Below are 25184 nucleotides of genomic sequence, written 5' to 3'. Positions count from 1 at the left end.
TGTCTTCTGGACCCAACATTTATGCCACTGCATGGGCACATATGTACTCATATATGAATGAATGCACATGCAAACGCAATATGACATACATTTTTTAAAAATCAGTGTGTCCTAATATCAGAAAAGGGTAATGTCTCCACAACTTTGTAACCTCACTAAAAACCATTTCATTGTTTGCTCAAAATTTAATGGTATGTAAATCATATCAATATAGTTATTGAATAAAAAAACTCCAAGTCATCAAATGTTTGAAAATCACTTTAAAAAATAAGATGAAATTAAGTGGTTCAAATATAAAACTAGGTAAAAAAATACAGCAAGCTTTTCTTGAACTGTCTTCATAATTTTATCACCTTAGCACTTGGCTAAAACTTGTATAACAAAGGTTTTCAGATTCAGTGACAACACATACATGAAGTACGTTACAATTACCTTGTTACTAAGTAATAAAATAGTATGGTCTGGAAAATGATATTCTTGTAGATAATACATGGGAGGGTCTTATTTTTAAATCTAGTCTAACAATCTGTCTTTTAAAAATTCTATTTTATGTGTATGGGTGTATTGCCTGCATGCATATTCTGTGTTCCATAAGTATCCAGAGGTCAGAAAAGGACCTCATATCCCCTGGTACTGGAGTTACAGATAGTTGTGAGCTACCATGTGAGTGCTGGGAGCCATACCTGGGTCCTCTTTAAGCGCAGCCAATGCTCTTAACCACTGAACCTTCTATTCAAGCTCAACGACCTGTCTTTTAATTGCTGTATTTAAAATATTAACAATTAAAGCTATCAGCAAAGTTGGACTAATCAATGCAATTTTTCTAATTCTTTACTTTGTTCTATTTGATTTCCATTTTTTTTGTCTTTTACTCTATTTCTATCTTAACTATTTTTGTGATGTTGGGGTAAATCAGATCTTTATAAACTACTCAACCACTGAACTACATCTCTCTAGCAAGGTTTTTTACTTTCTTCTATGAGCATGTTCCTACGTGTAAAAGAGCATATGGAAGCCAGGGGACCTTAAGTGGTGGGTGGCGGTGACCTTCAGGAAGCTGCAGCACTGCCTCCTAATATGTCTGTGTGTTTGCCTACATGTATGCCTGTGCAGCACATTTGTGCCTAGTTCCTACAAAGACCAGAAGAAGGTGTTGGATACCCCGGAACTGGAGTTACAGTGTGTGCTGTCTAATGAGTCCTGAGAATCAAACCCAAGTCCCTGATTCATCGCTCCAGCCCTTCTTTGTCTTTTTTTTTTTTTTTTTTTTTTTTTTTGGTTCTTTTTTTTCGGAGCTGGGGACCAAACCCAGGGCCTTGCCCAGGGCCTTGCGCTTCCTAGGTAAGTGCTCTACCACTGAGCTAAATCCCCAGCCCCCCTTCTTTGTCTTTTTAAGACAGGAGTTTCTCAATGGCCTGGGGTTTGTCAAATAGGTGAGATCTGAGTATTTCTACCTCCTCAGTGATGGAAATATATGTTTCTATTACTGTCCCTGGCTCCCCACAACCCCCATGAGTTCTGGGGATCGAACACAGTCCTCAGGTGTATAAGGTAAGCATTTTTATCAGCTGAGCTATTTACCTAACCTGACTTGGTTTTCTTTCTTTTTTTTTTTTTTTTTTGTTGTTCTTTTTTTCGGAGCTGGGGACCGAACCCAGGGCCTTGCGCTTCCTAGGTAAGCACTCTACCACTGAGCTAAATCCCCAGCCCCTCTTTTTTTTTTTGACTGACATCTATCTATCTATCTATCTATCTATCTATCTATCTATCTATCTATCTATCTATCTAATATATATGAGTACACTGTAGCTGTCTTCAGACACTCCAGAAGAGGGTATCAGATCCCATTACAAGTGGTTGTGAACCACTATGTGGTTGCTGGGAATTGAACTTGGAACCTCTGGAAGAGCAGTCAGTGCTCTTAACCATTGAGACATCTCTCCAGCCCCTGACTTGGTTTTCTGTACCCTTCTGGAGTACTATATTAGTAGACCTTCCATCACTGTAACAAAATACCTGGGGTAATCAGCTTAATAAGAGAAAAGATTTTTTTTATTATGAGAAAAAGAGAATCTCACCATATTGAGGTTCCAATATTCACGTCAGTGGTAAGCCTTCAACGATCTAATATCTTCCAAGTAGGCTACAACTCTGAAATGTTCTGCTGGCTCCAGATAAAGCCTATAACATGAGTCTTTAAAGAACATTTTTGATTCAAACCATAGTGGGTATCAACTACATTTCCTTTTATTTAATCCCTTCAGTCAAATGGCCCTATAGTTTGCAATATAATTAAACTAATCCAAGCCTATGTTCAGTAACATTATACTCCCTCACAGGGCATCATTCCTAAGTTCTCGGTACAATCTACTGAAGCACTGTTATTTATTCATGAACTAAATAATGGTTTATCCAAGAACTATCCATAAATGTATTATATTGTTGCTGTTATTATTTTGGACAAACTCTTATGAGCTCATCAATTTAAGAAAAATGATTCTTATTCCTTATTTCTTCCTGCTCTTCCATTATGTAGACTTGGGTTTTGTTTTTTTTTATATAATTCACAATTCCCTTTGCTGTCCTATTTTGCATTCCTTACAAACCAAGTATTTCAGTGACAAATTCTCTTAATATTGATTTCATTTTTATTTTACTTATTTCATGTGTATGCAGGAACACATGCCATGACACAACACATGCACATCAGAGATTATCTTCCAGGAGTCAGTTCTCTCCTACAGTGTGTGTCCCAGAGATTGAACTCAGAGGTCCCCTAAGGTCTTCTTGGTGGCATATGTCTATATCTTTTGAACCATCTCTTTGGCTTTCTCCATCATTTTGAAGGACAATTTTGGTAAGCACAGAATTCTACTTTGGTGTTTTTGACACTAAATATTTCACTTCATTCTTTCTTGCCCGAATGATTTTTAAAGGGAAGCTTGATACAGTTTTTATTTTGGGGATTTTCTCCCTTGAATTTTTTCAAGATTTTCTGCCTATGAGTATCTGTAGTTAGAATAAAATATGTCAAGGTGTAGTGTTTTTAGAATTTATTTCTCTGGGCTTCCAGGGTCTGTGTTTCTTTATCTAGTCATTAACTTTGGAAAAATTTCAAGACATCATGTCAACTTTCCTTTTACTTGATATTCTAATACATGTTATACCTTTTATAACTATAACTTCTTTTGTATTCTTTATCTGTCAGTTTTGGAGATGTCTTGGGATATTTTCATATTCCATGATTCTTGCCTCAGTCATGTCCACTCTACCAGTAAGCCACTGTTAATGATAGTATTAGTAATTTTATAATGGACCAGGGGTTGACCCCAGGGCTTGAGGCATGCTAGGCACTTAAGTACACTACTACTGAACTAGGTATATCACTAACTCTAAAGAGTTATTTATTTCTATCTTTTCCTTTGGGTTTTCTATGCCTATGCTTATCTACCTGTTCTTGCATGTTATCTCCTTTAGAGCATGTACAATATCACTCACAGTTAAATAACCATTCTAATCCCTCAAATTGACTTGAAATACTTGATCTCTATGCTTAGTTGCCTCTTCAGACTTTGCTTATTTTGTTTTGGCCTTTTAGCATGTCTTGTACCCTGCAGAAGACCAAGCAATGATATAGAACAGAGGCAGAGAGCTTTTGTAACCTTTGCATTATCCAGCAGGAATTTGTTACTCCATGGTGTGATAGGCTAATGTTCTGTTGTTATCATCTTTGTTTTTGTTTCCCCTGTTAATTTTAGGCTTCCTTTGAGATCCCTTAAACAGGGTGTAAGCTGGCAGTTTCTTCAGACAGGATCCTCTGTGATTATACAAAAGCTCTCCTGTAAGGGTGGTGAAGTGTAGAGGGAAGGAACATTCTACACTCCAATGATTTGTTCTTAGTCTTTCCGAGTCTGAGCTGATTGTTTCTCTTCTCTTGTGTCAAAGACTAGACAGGTCTGAAGGTGGGTATTTTCCTTCCTCCAGGTCATTTAGGCTTTGGTAAATATCCAGTTGATTATGCTGTGGCAATACAGTTTCCTTGGAGGGGCAGTCCTTGTTAAAGAGAACAGACAGGTGTGAACATATTTCAGAATGGGTATTTTTCTCTTCCCCCTGCAGGAAGCACAGAGGAACTTGTCTCTCAACTTCACTTATTTCCAGCTAAAGACCCTGGAAGTATAACTAAAGACTGTGTAGCTCCTACCTCCCAAAGCAGACCCTTTTTAGAGTATTTGTCTGCCTTTTAATTGCTGATTTGATGGGAACATATGCAGTACAAATGAAGATAAGATAGAATTAGATTCAAATACTATGAAAATTAAAGAAATTATAAGTTCACCTTTGTTACTTAGGAATGACTGAGAATACAGCTTTGCTGGACTTGGATTAATATTTTTTCATAGATGAAACTTCTAATTATTCACACATTTACTTTTGAAACATCACCTGGAGGACTAATTAAAACAAAGGCTGCTACTTATCTACCAAGTTTTTCACTCAAATGAATCTAAGTGGAGCTTCAAAATTTGTCAGCAAGTTTTCAAACAATGTAATATATTCATAATTTGAGAAATTCTGCTATAACAAACCAAGCAGAATAGGAGAAAAACTACAGCTGAAAAGGTTTTTTGTTTTTTAAAATAAAATTTAAATTTGTTTTATTTTATGTGTACAAATGGTTTGCCTCCATGTATGCATGTGCACAACATGAATGCCTGGTGCCTGTGGAAGAATAAGGCACCAGGTCTGCTAGAACTGGAAACAGGGATGGCTGTGAGCAACTGTGTGAGTGCTGGAATGAAATCTGGCTCCTTTGCAAGAACACAAATTCTTAACTGCTGACCCATTTCTCCAATTCCTGAAAAGTCTTTTAAAACAAGAGTTACCAGACAAACAAAAGAAAACAAACAAACAACAACAACAACAACAACAAAAAAAACCAAAAAAGTTCTATGTCAGACAAATAATGAGAACATAAGTGGCCAGTTTTGTGAATTAAACACTTTAGTAACTCAGCATTCTTTTCTTATTTTAATCATTTACTTCTCACTTCGCAGATAAATCTACCTCCTTCCTCATCTGCAACCACTCAGATTTTCTATGCCATCTTCAGACTTCAGCCAAATAGGAAACATCCCTCACAGGTTCATGTGTTTGAATACTTGACCCTCAGGTGGTGCTGCCTAGAGAGGTAGTAGAACTTGTAGGAGGTAGAGGATAGGTGGGGGAAAAAGCTTGCTGGGACAGCAAGTGACAGGTATACTCTGGTCCAAGTTCTGCCTAACTTCTCTGCTTCCTGATCTGTACCACTTAACAAAGCAGTTGCTGCAAGCCCCTCCCACTAGAACCCAGCTGTTTCAGCCATCCAAGCCTTACCTCACCTTGATGAACTATACTCTCCCAAACTAAGAATCAAAAGAAATTGCTCCTTCCATAAGTTGTTCTGTCAGGTATTTGTCACAAGAGATGAGAAAAACAATCAGTACAGCATGATTTAGCAAGTTGCCTCAGTTTTGTGTCTTGTAGTCTAAGTAGACCAAACTTTATGCTAAGACCAAATCCTTCAATTCAGTGTTACTATAACTTTAAAATACCAATTTTATCTTTTGGAAGTAGACAGGGACACAGAATAATCATCTCATAACTACATTCTGTTGTATTCTTGTATGGAATGTTACCAACACTTGGTTTAGTCATTTGCTCAGTAATTTGAAAAAGATTTCTTTCTGATGAGATTTTTCTTTTCTTTTGAGACAGGGTCTCACTACAAGCTCTGGCTGTCCTGGAATTCACCAAGCTGGTCACAAACTAAACTCTGTAATTTTAAAGAAGGGTTCAACTGCTCTCACTTAGGGCATACATTATTTTGTAATCCAGATACAGTAAAAGAAATAGTAGTCATAGAACTAAAATCCTTAATTGTTACTACAGTTTTACTAATGAAATGTAAAAGAACAAGGTGCTATAAATTCCTTGCCATGTAAAATGCACTGTCAGATTAATAACCTGTTTGGTGAGGAAACGACAACATTAAATAATCAAATACACAAACATTAACACATTGGGAAATCTAAGTGTTTATGAGAATACAGCATACAAAAGCTAGTCACTAGTATCTACCACTAGATAAGAAATAAAAAGCTGGCTGGGCATGGTGGCGCACACCTTTAGTCCTAGCACTCAGGAGGCAGATCTCTCAACCTGAGGCCAGTCTGAGTTTCCAGAACAGCAAAGACTACACAGAGAATCCAGCTTGAAAGAACAAGGTAAGATAAAATTAAAAGGTTCAGAAGATGCTGTCATCAGATTCAAATAGCTATAGCATAGGAAGCAGGAAAAAAAATTAAGATTAAGTATTTAATCATTCAGAATTCACTATACAATATGAGGCCAACAAGGCTAATGTAGACTAGAAAAACAAAAAAAAAAGTTTCTAGTACAAATGATTTAGGCTGCTATATCATGTGTTATGTAGGGTTTGGAGACAGAGGTGGAGATTCTAGAACATCCATAATGAAAAACCATGGACAAAATCAGGATCACAACATACAAGACTAACTTGTACTTGTTAGACTAAAACATGCTGAATATTGGCGATCATCAAAATAGGGCGGAACGGACTATATGGGTGCTATATTGTTTGTAGATCTTGTAGAACAAATGGAAATCTTTACACAGTATGGTGAAGAAGAAATTACTATAGAGTTTTAGGAAGACACCTATGAAAACTAACATTTGTCAGGTCTTGTTTAGATAGCAGTACACAGTGCAGTTTAGTGAGGGACAGCTACCAGGGTGATGGATTACTTTTCACCACTGACAAAACAACAGAATAACCTGAGTGAGGAAAGGTTTGTTTTGGTTCATGGTTTCGGAAGCTTTAGTCTAGAATGGTGGAGAAGAGATGGCAGAATGAATAGGGGCTAAAGCAAAAAAGCAGCAAAAACAGGCCCACTACACAGCAACCCACTTCTTAAGATTCCATAATAACCCAAAATAATGCCCCCAGCTGGAGAGCTCGTATTTAAACTTGTAAGCCTATTTTACGTCCTAATTCTAATATTCTGCTTGTTTCCTCTATTTATTCAATTTCACAGCTATTCCATAGCAGAAAATACATCTAGTCTGACTTCAAGAATTTATATAGTCTTAAGTCTGTTCAAAAGTCCATAATCTTTTTTTGTGACACAGGGCAGACACTTAGGTATGAGATAAAATTATAACCTACATACTTCGACTATTCAATGTCCCAGAAAATAAATATATAACAAAGGGAAGAATGAGGAATAACAAAGAAAGACTGAACCAAAGCAAGATGGAAAACTAACAGGGCAAACATCAAAATTTACAGCTAACTTTCTGATATCAGGGCACATGATAGTTCCTATAGCCCTGCTGTTTGTAGCACATGTGGCCTGCCACTTGGGTTAACCACTCAGTGTCTGCAGTTTCTTCAGCAGATATCTCATGTTCCTGGTATTTATAACATTTTGGTCTCTGCTGCAAATCAGGCTTCATCTTCAAAGCTTCAAACAGCTTTCTAAGGAACAACTACTCAATGCCTGGTCTCACAGGACGACCTCTGGTATCTTTGTGCAAACCCACTTTATTCCATAGCTGTAAAACAGTACCACATGGAAAAGTCTAAGTTCTGTTGTCAGCTTCAGATCTTGCCAGACCTCCATTTACCACAGCTCAGTAACTTCTGATGCCTGAGTGATTTTATCAGGAAAAACACGTCCCTTTGTCATTTTTAAAATCCCCAACAGTATACCCTAGAAGCTGTATCTCCTTAGGCACCATTTATTTATTTAAATTATATATTTAGGTGTGGGCATATGCACAGGTGCAGGTGTCCACAAAGTCCAGAAGAGGAAGTTAGATCTCCTGGAGCTTGAGGTACAGGCCATTGTGAACCTCCTGTTGATGCTAGGAACTGAACTCCAGTCAGGTCAGTGCTCTGCAAGAGGAGTATGTTAACTGCTGAGCCATCTCGTAACCCCTTCAGCCCCTGCCCTACTCTTTAAAGTTTTCCATATATATCTTCAACTTTGTTTACATCTCTGAGACTTTGTCTGATGGGACCTCACCATCAAGCTACCTTTTCTGTTTAGACAATACAAAGCGCTCAGTTTCTCTAATGGTATCAATCTCTTTAACAGTAGCAGTCACTGAATCTGTACGTACCTCATCTCTATTTCCTTTCCTTGAAAAACAGTACATTTTTCATATTTTTCTGCTTCATGTTTTGCTTTTATTCACTATAAATCTGCATAAATGCCATGAGCAAACCCATGTCACAGCCTGACATTAATACTGTCTTGGAATTTCTTCCATAAAAGAGATTAATTCATTACTTCTGAATTCAGCCTGATACAATTTTTCAGGACATGGACAGAATAGTTAGATTCATTTTTGGAAAAAAAAAATCATGTGACACAAATGGCCTCTAGCCCAATTCCCATAAATGTCCTTGTTCCCTTTGAAACTTCATGAGCACTGTCTTTATTGTCTTTATTTGTTTGACATTCTGGTCTTCCCAATTCCAAACAGAATGGCACATTAAAGACTGCTTATAGTTCTCTACGGTTTCTCTAGACCCCAACTCTAAAACTGTTCCACATTTCTCCTGCAAACTAATTCTGAAGACTGATAAACCAAATGGTCAGGTTCATGACAGTAATGACCCCACTCTAAGTATCAATTTTCTGTATTACATTTCTCACAACTATCACAAAATAACGCAGGGAAGAAAGGTTGTTCTGGTTTAGGGTTTAGAAATTTTAATTATATCATGGTTCAGTTCATGGTAGTAGGAATATTTGGCTAGGACTACTCATATCTCAGTATGAGATAGGAAGCAGAGAACAAGGGCAGCCTACAACCTGCAGTGATTCACTTCTGAGAACCAAGTCCTAATTCCTAAAAGTTCCACAACATCCAAACAAGACCACTAGCTATGTGTGAACTTGACATCCACATGTCAGTCCGAGAGAGATTTTAGACTCATATAATAACAGTAATAAGTATTACTACTCTTAATAATATAGTTATAGGAGAGTAAAGCACTAAACTATGGTTTTGGCAGTGAAAAAAACAGGAATAAATCTAAGTTATATTACAAACTCATCAGTTAGTTAAATAATAAATACTGGACACAGGCATAGTCAGGAAAAATAATCGAAAACCAATTTGCTAGACTGGTTTAAAAAAAAGATATAGTGGTATCTATCCACTATCAAAAGAAGTAGATAAATAGAAAACAAGGGCAAACTGAGGCCGTAAGATACCACTTATTGGAAATGCAAATCAAAACAACCCTGAGATTTCACCTCACACCAGTGCGATTGGCTAAGATCAAAAACTCAGGTGACAGCAGATGCTGGCGAGGATGTGGAGAAAGAGGAACACTCCTCCATTGTTGGTGGGATTGCAGACTGGTAAAACCATTCTGGAAATCAGTCTGGAGGTTCCTCAGAAAATTGGACATTGAACTGCCTGATGATCCAGCTATACCTCTCTTGGGCATATACCCAAAAGATGCCTCAACATATAAAAGAGACACGTGCTCCACTATGTTCATCGCAGCCTTATTTATAATAGCCAGAAGCTGGAAAGAACCCAGATGCCCTTCAACAGAGGAATGGATACAGAAAATGTGGTACATCTACACAATGGAATATTACTCAGCTATCAAAAACAACGAGTTTATGAAATTCGTAGGCAAATGGTTGGAACTGGAAAATATCATCCTGAGTGAGCTAACCCAATCACAGAAAGACATACATGGTATGCACTCATTGATAAGTGGCTATTAGCCCAAATGCTTGAATTACCCTAGATCCCTAGAACAAACGAAACTCAAGACGGATGATCAAAATGTGAATGCTTCACTCCTTCTTTAAATGAGGAAAAAGAATACCCTTGGCAGGGAAGGGAGAGGCAAAGATTAAAACAGAGACTGAAGGAACACCCATTCAGAGCCTGCCCCACATGTGGCCCATACATATACAGCCACCCAATTAGACAAGATGGATGAAGCAAAGAAGTGCAGACCGACAGGAGCCGGATGTAGATCGCTCCTGAGAGACACAGCCAGAATACAGCAAATATAGAGGCGAATGCCAGCAGCAAACCACTGAACTGAGAATAGGTCCCCTATTGAAGGAATCAGAGAAAGAACTGGAAGAGCTTGAAGGGGCTCGAGACCCCAAAAGTACAACAATGCCAAGCAACCAGAGCTTCCAGGGACTAAGCCACTACCTAAAGACTATACATGGACTGACCCTGGACTCTGACCCCATAGGTAGCAATGAATATCCTAGTAAGAGCACCAGTGGAAGGGGAAGCCCTGGGTCCTGCTAAGACTGAACCCACAGTGAACTAGTCTATGGGGGGAGGGCGGCAATGGGGGGAGGGTTGGGAGGGGAACACCCATAAGGAAGGGGAGGGGGGAGGGGGATGTTTGCCCGGAAACCGGGAAAGGGAATAACACTCGAAATGTATATAAGAAATACTCAAGTTAATAAAAAAAAAAAAAAAAAAAAAAAAAAAAAAGATACCACTTATTGTCCTTGCAGAAAACCTAGATTCCACTCAAAGCACCTATTTGATGGCTCACAACTATTTGTAATTCTAGTCCCAGGGGCTCTCATACCTTCTTCTCATCTTCATGGGCACCAGACACATGGTTTCATTCATACATGCAGGTAACATTCATACAGATAAAATAAATAAATCTAGAAAAAAAATAATAAAATGCTAAATTTAAAGTAATGACCTGTACTTTAGTTCTGTTGTGGTCATCTATATCCACCCCTCTTCTGTTATTATTTTATACTTTTTTTTCTACCTGTGTAAATACAAACTTAGGTAAGAGGGTTATAAAAGGTTGGCACTCCCATTTATATGCGGGAACTGTATTCATTAATAAGTTTCCCAAATAAATTTTCTCCCACACTATTTTCCTCTTCTAACCTACATTATTGGTAAGGCTCACTGTCATCACCAGTTCTAAATCTAATTCATGACAGAAAGAATAAAGAAGTCACAGTAAGAATCTGCTAAATTTCTTATTTGATAGATTTGTTTAAATCTACAGTCTATCTTTTGATTTTTTTTTTTTTTTTTGGTTTAAACTAAAGCCATAATCCTGAGCTTGGCAAATTAAACAAAAACAAAAACAAAAACAAAAAACCTTAATATCCTATTGAATTCCTCTTCATATACTTAGATCATTACTGAATTAAACAAAATCTTACTTTTATATATAAAATTCAAGTGGGTGATGTTTTAAAGGTTGGAATAGTCCCCTATTAAATTTTTAATTTTCCTATGCTTTGCATGTGGAAACATTACAATAACTGTATACTGAATTTCCCTTTCCAAGACTACTTGGCTTTTATGGATTTAAGATTAATGACTTTCTTAGTTCTCGGGAACTTTTATACATAGAATGTGACCAAATGCTGTTTGCAAATAGCTTTTGCTTTAGAAAAACTGGATCATATATTAATAATCTGAGTGTGATATTTTCTATCACAGATTCCTATATGTATGCCTTACATAGCACTAATGAGCACAATCAAATTAGGGGAAAGACTCATTTACATTAACTGAATCATTTTGTTGATATACATTTTCAGATTCCTAGAAACATAACTTTCTACATCTCATATATCTATTGCAAAATATAAGTTCTTGGCCTCTCTATACACCAGTAACAATGTTCTGCTATACTATATATTACTTAAGATTTCTGCAGTGATAGCTTTGCTTCCTTTGGACTTCACATATTAGAAAATAAAAGTTTCATTTAGTTAAAATTTTTTTATTCACTAAAATAGACTTATCTCAGACAGTAAGTCCAGTGTAAACTATGGAGAAATATTAAATAGCACAACTCATAGCAGGCTCAACAAGTCAACAGGTCAGGAGTTGTAGTGTGAATAAGCAGAAAAAAATAACACAAGGTCACTCTTTGACCATATGAAATAGGACGGCCATGGAAAGACAGAAAGAAGCCCACAACCCCAGGTGCTCTTCTAGTACACCTGCTGGGGGATGGTATGGATATGTTTATGTATAGTGTGCATATATGCATGCAGGTATGCAAACACATGGATGTGCTCAGGTGGGGACAGAATTTGACATTGGTTGTCTTCCTGAATCACTCACCACCTTTACTTGAGACATGGTTTCTCAGTAAACCTGAAATTGGAAATCACCAATCTGGATAGGGTGGCCACCCAGGGATGTCCAAGTCTCAGCCTATCTCTGCGACCCCACTGCATGGGTTACACACACATGCAGCTGCACCCAGTTTTTACATGAGCACTGGGAATCCAAACTCAGGTCCTCATGCTTGCATGGCAGGGACTTTATTGACTCCCTAGCTCCATGCTCAGTTTTACACATTAAAAATCATAAAAGTCAACAACCATGAGCCCTAGCAATGACCTCACCCTCCAAGAAAACCAATCATTATGATGCATTATTAACAACAGAGCTCAAATTCCAAGAAAACTGTTTTCAGAAAGGAAAACGGAGGCAAATGTAAGGCATCTATAACATCATTTTCTATACCCATGTTTTGGACAGACATCAGAATGCAAATTCAAATCAATTTATTAGTCCTGTGTTGGACTGAGTATGAACATATTATACATTACCTGATCCCTTGCTACCCAAACTTAAGACAACAAAATTCAAGTAAAAAAATTTTTTTTCTTCATAAGGGTATTTTGGAAAAGATAGGAAATTATACCCTATTGAACCCCCTCCTTTTTAAAAAATGTATTTATTTATTCACTTTACATTCTGATTGCTTATGCTTACAGACAGGAGACTATTGACTCTTTAACTTCCTAGATTTCATGGCATAACAGACTGTGGTCTCCAACTATACAACCTCTCATCCTCTTAATTCAGTATCACAAGTGGAGATTCAAATAGCAAAGAACAGTAATATGTTTTTGGTTTAGTCTTAGATAGAAGGAAATATAAAACCTCACCTTTATACAATTTTGTGTGTGTGTGTGTGTGTGTGTGTGTGTGTGTGTATAAAATCTGCCATGGTAGATGCTTAATAAAATACTGTAAAAATTAATCAAACCTGTTTCCATTCCCTCCTGTAAATAGGACAAGTGTAGTTAATAAAACAACAAAAAAAGAGAAATGTTTATAGCCTCAAAAAAATTATTGAATCATGCTTGATGGTTTTGAAGTCGAGGGCTAACTATCTTAGTCTCATAGTAGCAATCAAGAGCATTAAAGCCTCAGTGTGTTGACCTTCATTTCATGATCCTGTCTAGAATAGGAAGACTCTTCCCTGATTGGACAATTCTGCTCATCTTTAATTTGACTTCTTAGAATCCTCCAGGAAACACAATAAAAAAGAAATGCCTACACAAAGAGAATAATAGAAATGGGGGCAATAAGAGTGTGTGATTTTGTTACGGCCCTGGAACCATCTTACTGCCTTGTTCTTAAAAAAGACACTGTTGCAATAATTCATTACATGTCTACCCTAAATGAAGGAAATAATTGTGAAGTGCAACCCTACACTAAAGTATTCTGAAACCAATAGACAACTGTTTTGTTTACATTAGCATTCACTACTGGCTCAAAATACTACATTAGTACCATTGGAAGAGGTTGCTACATGAAGTGCTTGTAGGTTTAAGCAACTCTATAAACAAGCTAAAGGAGCAAAGTCTCTCAGCCAGCAGCTCACAGGCTCCACAACAGCTAGGGTCATTCTACAGCCTAGCACATGTGTACGTAATCAATTAGCTCTTAGAACATTTTATATGTTATACATTTTCAGTAAATATTTGCAGACTTAATCTCATGTAATGAAATACTTGCACATGGTAACAGAATGACACCTTCAGATAGTTCCTCTGGGCTAACACTCAAGTAGACACTATCAAATCCTAATAACCTGTTGACTAAAAATCTTCTGTTGATGGCTCATAATAATTATATTAGTGTTTCACTGTGCTTATGGCATGTTTAATTATTGCTGTCAATATTAATCTATTAGCAAACTCATAGATTTTTAAAAGCTAAAAGAACTTTCAAGGTCATTCATATAACCCTCTACTTTATAAATGAGGAAATGATGGTGTACTTTTGCAGAATCCATACTTTTACATGTGTCTTTTCTTTCCCTGGTAAGTCCCCAACTGAATATGAGAAGTGTCACTGCACATTTTCCACCCAAGGTTACCATTAAAGGCAAACAATGAGCATTCCTTAGATGCCAATGTTTATTTAGCACTTTGTATACAACAGATATTCAGTTGAGCACAATTCTTAAGTGTTCAAATTTTAGTAATTACATTGTTTAATATTTGTCTTCAAAAATTTAGGTAAAAGAGACTCGATATAATTTTATTCAAAACACACCTTTCATGATAATATACTTCTGTCTTCCCACCAGCTCATTTCCCAAGTAAATTTCTAAAATCAGCGATGAGACAGAAGCCAAGTCAGTTTGCAAATACCAGCTTAAGACAACTCCCAGGTGGGAGAACTAACTGATCAATTATTTAAATATATACATACCATTAGTTAAGCTAAACAGAACTAGAAATTTGACAGGCTTGAAATTGTATAACTTGCATATTTGGATGACAGAGAAGACAATTTCTTTCTGGGATCAGCGCCACTTAGTACTGTGACATAAACATCACAACTGGCCTCAGTACACCAAGTGATAGCAAACCAAGTCTTTTCTGTGCTGATATAGAAGACTACCTGATTTCAGGGTAGGAGCCATTTAACCAACTAAACTAAAATATATGCAAGAAAATAAAAGGTCAGAGGTACGAGCTATTTAACAACACATGTTTCCCACTACATTTGGATGAATTACAATTATTTCTTACAGCACTAATACACTGCATGGATCAAGAAGAAAACTAAACTAACTACTGAGCTCTATGCCAGAAGACAGAAAACAGGACTAATATGATATTACTATGTAAATGTTATAGAGTATTGTACTCTATTGTACTCATTGTACTAAAATAGAAATGAGATTAATCACTTACTATTGAGATGCTTATTCCATAACCATAAGACAACAAAACAAAATTGAGTATAGATGATAACCTAAAAATATCCAAAATAATTCTTAGATTACAATCCTAAATCTAAAATATACCAGATCAGAAATCAATGAAGATGATGAACTTTTGACCCTCTGACATTGCCCCATGATTGGCTAATGAATTTAGAAATTCCACAGCTTACCTGTTAATCAGTTTCTTTCTTTTTTTTTTTTTTTTGTTCTTTTTTTTTCGGAGCTGGGGACCGAACCCAGGGCCTTGCGCTTGCTAGGCAAGTGCTCTACCACTGAGCTAAATCCCCAACCGTTATTCAGTTTCTTAACATAAAGGGGTAGAATACTGATATATCTTACTGTTGAAAGACATAAGGTTTTACCTGAAAGTAATGCCATTAGAATCAGAATTTTCTGTGTATTATTTTCTATAATGAAGTATTAGGGCTTCTTTTTGACTTTAATTTTTTAGGTGAAAATTTATTATCCACATTACAACCAAAAAGCAAACATGAGCCACTCTCACTCATGTACATTCTTCCTTCCTTTCTTCCTTCCTTCCTTCCTTCCTTCCTTCCTTCATTCCTTCCTTCCTTCCTTCCATGTGGTGCCCAGTATCTGGGGATAACCTAGAGCCTTATACAAGCTAGGGAAGTGCTCTTCCCCTGAGCTACATATTATGTTTTGTTTAAGACAGGGTCTTTTTGTAGTTCTGGCTAGCCTTGAATTCACAGGGACTCACCTGCTTCAGTGTCCCAAATGCTGGGATTAAAGGTGCATATCACTACATCCAAGAAGACAGAAGAGATCTCATATGCAGTGTTTTGTATTTTATTTATTTATTTTTTAAGTTTCTATTCTATGATGGTTTTAAGTAAAACATCTTTTAAAAGAAAAAGGAGCCAAGTATGGTGGTGTATGCTTTTAATCCCAGCACTAGACAGGCAGAGGCAGGAGGGTCTCTGTGAGTTCAAGTCCAGCCTGATCTACATAGCAAGCTCTAATACAGCCAGAACAACATAGAGGGATCCTGTCTCAAAAAACAAATAGAGGTGGGTAGTAAAAATTTTGTTGTTTAAACTAAATAGAAATTTGCATATATTTTCAATTATGAAGTCACTGAGAAGGGAAAATGTAAGTAACCAAAGAGAAATGCAACATAAATACGGCTTTTGTTTAAGCTATCAGTATGAGTCTTCTTTAAAACAGAAAGACAGAGGCAGACAGACACACACACAGACAGACAGATTTAGGTAACCAGGTATCATGGAACACAATTCGAGGGCTTGAGAGGCTGAGGCAGAAAGATTATATAAATTTCAAGCCAACCAGGGTCACAGATCAAAACCTGCTCAAAAAATACCCAAAACGAAAAACTATGTGTTTCTACTATATTAATATTCTCTTCCTTTCTCCTGTTTAGAAAAAAAATCTTCAAATTATATAATTATAAATTATAAAATGTAAATAACATTCTCATAGCCTACTCAGAATTAAATCACCTCTACAAATAAAAAATTCTTTCAAGTGAGGCATGCAAGTGATTTAGACTGTCTATGGAACAGGAAGGAGTAAGATCAAGAAACACAGACAACAGGCAGATACATTTGTTAACCTAGGCTTAATTAGAAGAGATCCACTAACACATTAATACAAACATAACACTATCAAATTGGCAGTATATTTTCTAGAATCATTTAGTATATTTTCTAAAAGTCCATACTATTTCCAAGTCTTGAGAAATAGTTTTAATCTCATTAAATACTGTGGTCTTAATGTTGAATACTTATTCCTTTTTTTAGAGATGTATTTAATGCTTGAAATTACAAACAAATACTTTTATCAGATAGCATTTAATAAATGGAATAAATTAATTGTGAGCCAAGATAATAACTCATTGTCCAGTGAAAGGCCTACATCACATACTATATTTATAATCGTAGAGTAGGAGGACAAGTACAGACTTGTTTGTGATCTGCAAGCCCAGTAATTTAGAAACTATGATCAACCTAAATGCAAAACCCAGTTGAGGATTTTTAAATGCCACATTTCTTTCGAATCTCACTTTAACTCTTAATAATCAATATAACTGAAGGATGACGGAAAAGCGATACAAAACTGACAATCTTTCAAAACATTACTAGGTGATTTTTTTTTAAATGGTGGGAAAAGTATTACCTAAAAAATACGAAATATAATACATATAGAGTTGGGGTTATATCTATTAAGACAAGTTTTATGGTGTTTTTAAAATATTACTTTTTAGATGATAGCAGCAATGAGGTGGTGGGCGTGGAGGCAAATGCCCTTAAATCTAGAACTTAGAAAGCAAGAAGGCAGATAGGACTTCTGAGTTTGAGACCTGCCAGGGTTACATAGTATGCCCTGGACTCAAAAAAAAAAAAAAATAGCAACGGAACTTTCACTTTTTAACATCTGCACTTTACTTGATGAATAACACAAAGCTGTTCTTGTGGAGGAGTTACAAGTTTATATCAAATATGGCCACTAATATTTATCATCCACTATGGTTGTTTATCCTAAAGTTTTAAGTATAAAAAAAAGAAATAATTTCTGCAAACAGAATTACTAAAGGTGGAAATGAACTGCTAGTATGTCAAAATGAAGATACAGAACAGCACATTTTGATATTAAGGCGTGTATTTGAACTGAACTCTACTTCCTCTACTTCAGATGTTTTATCATGTGCAAGTCTAGAGTTAAGTTGTCGCGGATGTGTAAATACCATTACCAATGAAGGAATTAAATCATGAGTTAATAAAAATAAATAAGTAAAAAGACACTCCACGACCATCATGATGCAAATATTATCCTCAGTATACTATATAACTCACTCTTTCTGTGAAATTATACAATAAAATCTCTTTTATTCTCATAATGAAACAGACTTACTAATTCAACCTTTAAAATTTACCTTTCTTAAAAGATTTGAATACTATAACTGGGATGTCCCTCATTTGAGTGTAAAAAAACTTGAGTGAGTGGTTTACTTCAATTCAGTGACGATTTCAGGGACCTTAAGTTGCATTATGCAGCAATAAACAAAATGTCAGGCTTTGTGGAGCCCAACAAAGCAAGTGTAAAATTAACCATATTCATAAATTACAGATTTTAAAACAGAAAAAGGTATCCATTGAATGAAGGTATTACTTGGCCTCCCCATCTCCATAACCACCCCCCCCAACACGTGCATAAAATTATCTCACATATCTGACTTACTCAAGTTGCCACATAACTATTGTCAAAGCCTTATAAATCCTTTTAAAATAATTGTTTCATATTAAAATTAAAAATAAAACCAAGACATTCAACTGTCAACTATTGTATAGTATTAAACTAGTAAAAGCCTGCACTGACCTACTTCCTATTAGCATCATGACATGGAAGCATGCTAAGAAAATAAGGAAAATTACTATATAACAACTTTTAATTTTGTATTTAAAATTGGTTACTGTTTTGAAATGTTCAAATGCTATACATTAGATGCTAGTTGCTTTATGATACCTTTGTTTTCAAATTGCAAGTTTTGTTATTTTAGTAGTCATAGTCAATGATGAACCTGACTGCTAAAAACAAAACAAAACAAAACAAAACAAAACAAAAAACCCCGAAAAAAAACAAGGCTATTTTTCACATCATACTTAGTTGTATTTTAAAATTTCTATTAAAAGCAATCTTTGACCAAACTCCATATATTCCTTTCCATTTTAAAAATAGTGCTATGGTTAAAAAAAAAGTCAGTTAATAAAGAATCCTACAAAGCAAGGCAAGTTCACAATTAAAGAACACTTGGAGTGGTTCTCATAGAAGACGGACTTAACTCTGTGTATATATTAATACTGTTATACTTTAAGAGTTCAGTTAACGTTGAAATATTCCAAATTCCCACACAAGAAAATACAGGACTAGTAGTGAGTGTTCCATCTAGTTTCTTTTTAATAATTACACAAAAATAGCAAAAGCTTTTTTACATTTAACAAAACATTCACTTTACCTTGCAAATTGTTAAAATAGTTTATGCTAAAGAAGCATTTCTTTTACAGTCAATACAAAGAATAAATTCCCTAGAAGGGAAATTCAGTGCGAGAATAAAGGAGGCAAAACCATCCAGAAACAGCAACTAATCCAACTGAATGAAAAAGACATGTTAGGTTTTGTGCTGCATATAATTCTGTTACATACAATGTCTTGTTTGGTCAAAATTCACAATACACTTCTTCCTCCTCCTATGACTACAAAAGGAGTGAACACATTTTTACACTACAAGTTTCCAATTCATGCCACTATCATGCAACGACTTAATCTTGACCCATATTTCCCTTACTATATGTGGAAAATGCACAAATAACTTGTTTATCTGCTTACAATTGTGGAGAGGGAAGCATGGTGTGTGTGTGTGTGTGTGTGTGTGTGTGTGTGTGAGCGCTCGTGTGTCTAAGGAGACCAGGGGTGTGTGCAACCTTCCCCCTTCCAGAGGTGCCATAGCCATGCACTCGGCTCTGGAAACCCACCTTCAATGAATGCATTAGCTTCCTCTTCGGATGCCGCCGCCCCCCACCCCATTTGCAGCAGAAATGTGCCTAGGCTGTTCTACCCCAGCGATGGAGGATCCTCTTACCAGATGGAGTTCTTGATCTTGTGTTGCAGAGCGCTGGCCTCTGTCCCTGGCAGCCCGGGCACAAGGGCTGGCAGAGCCACCCCGGGGTTGGGGGCGCTGAGGGGAAGCTGCTGATGGGCATCGAGCTGCTGTGGTGGCGGCTGTTGTTGTTCCTCTGCCATCGCTGCTGGAGGGGAGGGAGGGAAGATGGGGGCGCGGGGAAGGGTGAGGGAAGAGACGCGGAGGGGAGGACGACGAGGGGAGGAGGAGGGGGAGGGGAGGAAGAGGAGGAGGAGGGGAGGAAGAGGAGGAGGAGGAAGGAAGGAAGCTGGATAAGCTAGGCCTATACCCCAGGGCTCGAGTGAGTCGCTTTCTCTGGCCGCCTGAGGGACATCCCCGGGGAGACCGCGCGGCTCCTCGCGGCTCTCGTCACGGTTCCTCTCCCGGTTCTCCTTGCGGTTCTCGTCACGGTTCCTCTCCCGGTTCTCCTTACCGCCCCGCGCGTCACCGCGGCAGAGGCATGGCGGCGCCCCTCAGCCCCCCGTCAGCGGCCGGGGCTGGGGGGCGTCTGAAGAACGAGGTCGGTGGTCAGGCGCCCCCTCGGCCCCAAAATCCAACCCGACAGGTCTCTCGGGGGCCTGCCTCCCCGGCCGCCCTCCCCCGGGGGCCTGGCGCCTCCGAACTCCCCCGAGCCGCTCGCTCGCTCCCTCGCTCGCTCCCGGCCCCGCCGCCGCGGCCGCTGCTGCCCTGCCAGCCCAGAGCAGCCCAGCGCGCGCAGCCGCACTGCGGCCCAGCGCAGACGGCACAACACCTACCGCGCGGCCGGGGGGCGTGGACGCGCGTGTGCGGGCGCGGCGCGGGGCCGCAGGGGGGCGCGGAGCGCGCGGGGCGGAGCGGCGGCGGGCCACGGGCCCAGGAAGCCGCGACGGGGCCCCTGAGGGAGCGGTCCGGTGGCTGCGGCGGGCGCGGGGGACGGCGTGTTGGGGGCGGGGAGCGGGCTCACGGGACGGCGGCGTGGAGTGGACCCGTGCCACCGTGCGGCGTGGAAGGGAGAATTTATTGCTTCCTAGTGTGTAAGGTGAAACGAATCTACACGCCCGCCCCCCTCACCACACACTCGCGAACGTTTCCCTCAGCTAGTCAGTATTGCTTCCTAGCTCAGCCACCGGACCGTGCTGAAGCAGGTGAGAGCTTTTCGAAGAGCTAGCGCCCTGAGCTAATTCGGTCCGGTAGGAAAATGGCAAGTGAGGAGCTGGTTGAAGTGCTCCTCGGTCGGGCATTCAAAGCCCTCCAAATCTGGCCCCACTTTAGCTATCCAATCACAGCCGCCTCCATCCCCCCTGCAAGAACTCCCAGCTCCAATCAGTGAAGTCTCCATGCCATCCTCAGCACGCAGCAGATTCATTCTTCCTTGGTGCCTTTGCCCATGCTGTTCCCCACCCCCGTGCCAGGAGTGCCCTCCCTGCTTTACACACCCAATTCAGCTCAGGCTCTGAGACACAGCTCAAGCCGCGGCTTGTCAGGGTCCCTGGCAGCCAAGGCCCCTCCTGTTTCTCAAAGAAACACATGTAATACAACATGGAGGCCCAAGCTTCAGCCAAGAGCTCTTCCTTTGCAGCCATCTAAACTCACCCCAGCCAGAGATTGCCCACCATTCGCCCTCTTCCCATTCATACTAAAAGAGCTTTGCTGACTGAGAGTGAGACTCCCTGCCTCCAACAAATTATTCTTCTTATAGGAGCAGAAGAATTGACTTTTCTAGGTGGGGCTGGTCAGGAAGGCTAAGCGCCTGGGTGTAGAAGACAGCAGCCAAAGCCTCTGGCACCAAATAGAACAGCTGCGCAGCTCTCACTGACCTTTCTCTTTGCCTGTGGCTGTAATGAGCCTTCCAGCTCCTAACTTTTCTGACAGTTTCTATCAGACTCGTTCCTATCAGATTTTCTGGCCACTTTCCTGGATGGACTTTGAGCTAGGAGGCTCTGCCACCTTTTAGACTCCTAGCGGGTGGTGAATCTGATTGGCTTGAATTGCGTGGTCTTTTGAGTGCACTGTTCCCTATCTTGGCCTGAAATTCTCTTGCTTTGTCCATGTGGCCTCGGGCCTGGTTCACTCAGACTCGAAACCCAGACGTAGTCTGAATGTTTGCACCTGGATGGGTGGAGGGTGTATTTGCAAAATACAGTTTCTTCATGAGGATCCAGACTGTGTAATTTATAATCCTGTGTCCACGGAGATGATGATATTAAAAGTGGGGAAAGTGGTCCCATTTTTCTAAAAAATTTTTTAATCCGAAGAGAGAGTAATGGCTTCACATTGCCACATCCTGAGGGGGAGAATCATCAAAGAAAAGTAACTGGGACTGCTGAAGACCTTAAGAAAAGGAAGTTGAGAACCGAGATGTCTTTAAAATAACTTCACTACCGGGTGTCACACAGGCTGGCTTCCCGGAGTGCAACTTTACAGTTTTTAATAGGTTCCATAAAGAGCCTCGTATCCCACAGTCACCACTAGAGGGCTCAGCAGAGCTACAGCCCCGATTTGCCCTCTAGTGGCGATTCTGAATAGAGCGCGCTTATGCAGACTTGAGGCCTTTGGGGTTGGGAGCAAGGCAGTTGGAGCAGACATCTGGAACCATTAGGTTCAACCAGCCATGAGAGGGTTTTCATATAGCAATGGACTGAAGAGATCTTATTGCCAGAATGAGACATCCTTTCAGGAAAAGAAGGATCATTGCTCATACTTAACATCTGAGAAGTAAATTTGGGCTTTGTTACAGTTTTTATAGGAGACTTAATTTAAATAAACTATGCTTTTAAGAAACTTGAAAAAAGGGGTTGAGGATTTAGCTCAGTGGTAGAGCTCTTGCCTAGCAAGCTCAAGGCCCTGGGTTCAGTCCTCAGCTCCAAAAAAAAAAAAAAAAAAAAAAAAAAGAAACTTGAAAAAAATGATAAAGTTACCTAAAAACTTGGTGGGAGATTCAGGCCAAACCCAGAGACCCCGAGTAAAGGCCAACTTAGAATCAGTGTGACTCATTTTCTCAGTTTCAGTTCACTCCCATGGGAGGTAATATAAAACTTTTTAGTGAATATGAATTTTTAAAATAGCATTGATTATGAGCACACCCAACCCCAGAAAGTAAGCTAATTTTCCCATGAGGGTGTGTATGACAGTGGGGAAAAAACAATCTGAGGAATGTCAATAGAATGGGGAAGGAAAACTCTGGTTTTAGAGTCAGGAACAGCATGGAGAGTGGGCTGTAAACCACTGAGGTGTTCTAAAAGCAAGTTGACAAAGTAGCTGTGAATACCTCAGAAGCAGACTAATTTGTGCTAGTGGTCCTGGGACATAATTCCTGGCTCTCTAGTGTTTAGTCAGTAACATTCAGTTATTAACTTTTTTCTAGTACTTTTTAAAAAGAGATTTATTTATTTTATTTTATGAGGATTGGGGTGTTTTGCCTGCATGTATTTCTTTGTGAGGATGTCAGATGCCCTGGAACTGGAGTTACAGACAGCTGTGAGCTGCCACATGAGTGCTGGAAATTGAACCCAGGTCCTCTGGAAGAAGACACTGCTCTCAACCACTGAGCCACTCCTCTAGACCCCTTTCTAATAATCTTATGTATGAAAACTTCATTTCCCTTATAAACCATTTCAGAGTGTGACATATTTACACTATAATATATATGTGTAGGGATGATATATGATACATGATACACTTATTTCTAAAGATTAATGAGATAAAGCTCCCATAACTTACAAGGTATGAGGAAAATTAATACCACATAATATTATTGGGTGTAGAAAATATAAATAAGGCATAGGCCCAACTCAAAAATAGTTTATATTCTGTGAAGTAGAGAGAGAATAACATATTGAAGTATATGAGATGAATTCCAAAATATATTGTCTTTGTTTCTTTCTGTTGCTTTGAGGAGACACTATGACCAAGGATAAAGCATTTACTTGGGCTTGTTGTTTCAGAGTCCATGATGGCAGAGAGAAGCATGGCAGGAGGAATGGGTGAGAACTCATACCTCAAACCATAGTAGGGGGCAGAGAGGCACACTGCGTGACACTCCTCTTCCAACAAGGTCACAGGTTCTAATACTTCACCAACAGCTCCACCAACTAAGGATTAAGTCCTCAGCATATGAGGCTATAGGGGTTAGTCTTATTCAAATCACCACAATAATGTCTATGAATGGTAGAGATAGATTAGAGAGATTGGTCTTTTGAAGTTAGAAGAACTATCTAGAGAAGGCCTCTTGGCTGGCCTTTGAATTGCGTATCCCTGAAAAGAATAAGAGACAGAACCTGGGTGTGCTGTCTAGTTTTATGTTGACTTGACTTGAACTATAGTCATCTGAGAGGAGGGAACCTTAACTGAGAAAATGCCTCTATAGAACTGGGCTGTTGGCAAACCTGTACTGCATTCTCTTAATCAGTGATTGATTAGGGAGGGCCCAGCCTGTTGTGGGTGGTGCCACCCCTGGGCTGATGGTCCTGGGTTCTATAAGAAAGCAGCTGCGCCAGGTGGTGGTGGTGCACACCTTGAACCTCAGCACTGGGGAGGCAGAGGCAAGGGGATCTCTGTGAGTTTCAGGCCAGCCTGGTTTACAGTGCTAGTTCCAGGACATCCAAGGCCACACAGAGAAACTCTGTCTCAAAAAACAAACAGCAACAAATCAGTGAGTGAGCCATGAAGAAGAAGCCAGTAAGCAGCATCCTGTGTGGCGTCCACCTCAGCTCCTGCTTCCAGCCCCCCGCCCTGACTTCCTTAGGTGGTAAACTACAATGTAGACGTGTAAGCCAAATCAACTCTTCCCTCCCCACCCTCTTGGTGATGATGTTTCATTATGATGACCATCAACACCATCATAACAACACCACTAAGGCAGGAGCATGAGATAGTGCTGTGACAGACCTGACCATGTTGTTTTGGGCAGGATTTTGTGGAAAGAGTTTGTAACTTTGGGCTAAAAAGTCATTGAGTGTTGAGAGTTCGGTGAACTGTTCTGTAGGATTTTTGAGTACATGAATGTTGAGGGCAGTGAAGATGATGGAGCCCTGGCTTGTTAACTTCAGAGGGAAGGAAATGCTCTACCAGGTCATTTGTATGAAGAATCTGTGGTGTCTGCTCAACTGGAAATGAAAAGTCAGCTCTAACAAGAGAATAGAACCACTGAAGTAGAACCCTTGTTTTTGGGACAATGATGCTGGCCAGCTGAGGCTGAAGTATGTGCTGTGATTAAGAAGAGAGCAGCTCTTAACCACTGAACCATCTCTTTAGCAGCTGTACATGCAGATAGAGCACTCATACATACAATAAATCTTGAAGGAGGAGGAGGAAGGGGAGGGGGAGGAGGTAAAGGAGGAAGAGAGACCAGCATTGTTGAGGTGAAGTCTTCCGGGGAAGGACTTCCTATGGTCAACACACAGAAGCTGTGTTCTAGATGTGGCCAAGGTTGTACCTTGTGCTGATATCTGAAATTGG

The 25184-nt window shown here is 39.3% G+C and overlaps 1 protein-coding gene across 4 annotated transcripts in view; it reads right to left on the bottom strand.

The window, feature by feature from the left end:
- Rfx7 (regulatory factor X, 7) overlaps positions 1-20473 on the bottom strand; it is an 85976-nt gene extending 65503 nt beyond the window's left edge. The window contains exons 1-2 of one of the 4 annotated variants that reach the window (XM_087562202.1): positions 20038-20473; positions 19710-19875 (exon numbers count right to left, since the gene is read on the bottom strand). In XM_087562202.1, coding sequence (XP_087418328.1) covers positions 19710-19870 — 161 coding nt within the window. In that variant the 5' untranslated portion in view covers positions 19871-19875; positions 20038-20473. 4 annotated transcript variants of the gene reach the window in all.
- Positions 20474-25184: the final 4711 nt, after the last annotated feature.

This window comes from Rattus norvegicus, chromosome 8, assembly GCF_021556685.1.
Source record: "Rattus norvegicus strain SHRSP/BbbUtx chromosome 8, alternate assembly SHRSP_T2T, whole genome shotgun sequence".
Classification (NCBI taxonomy): domain Eukaryota; kingdom Metazoa; phylum Chordata; class Mammalia; order Rodentia; family Muridae; genus Rattus; species Rattus norvegicus.
Note: the sequence above shows the minus strand (reverse complement) of the source record. Positions and strands in the feature narration are given on the sequence as shown.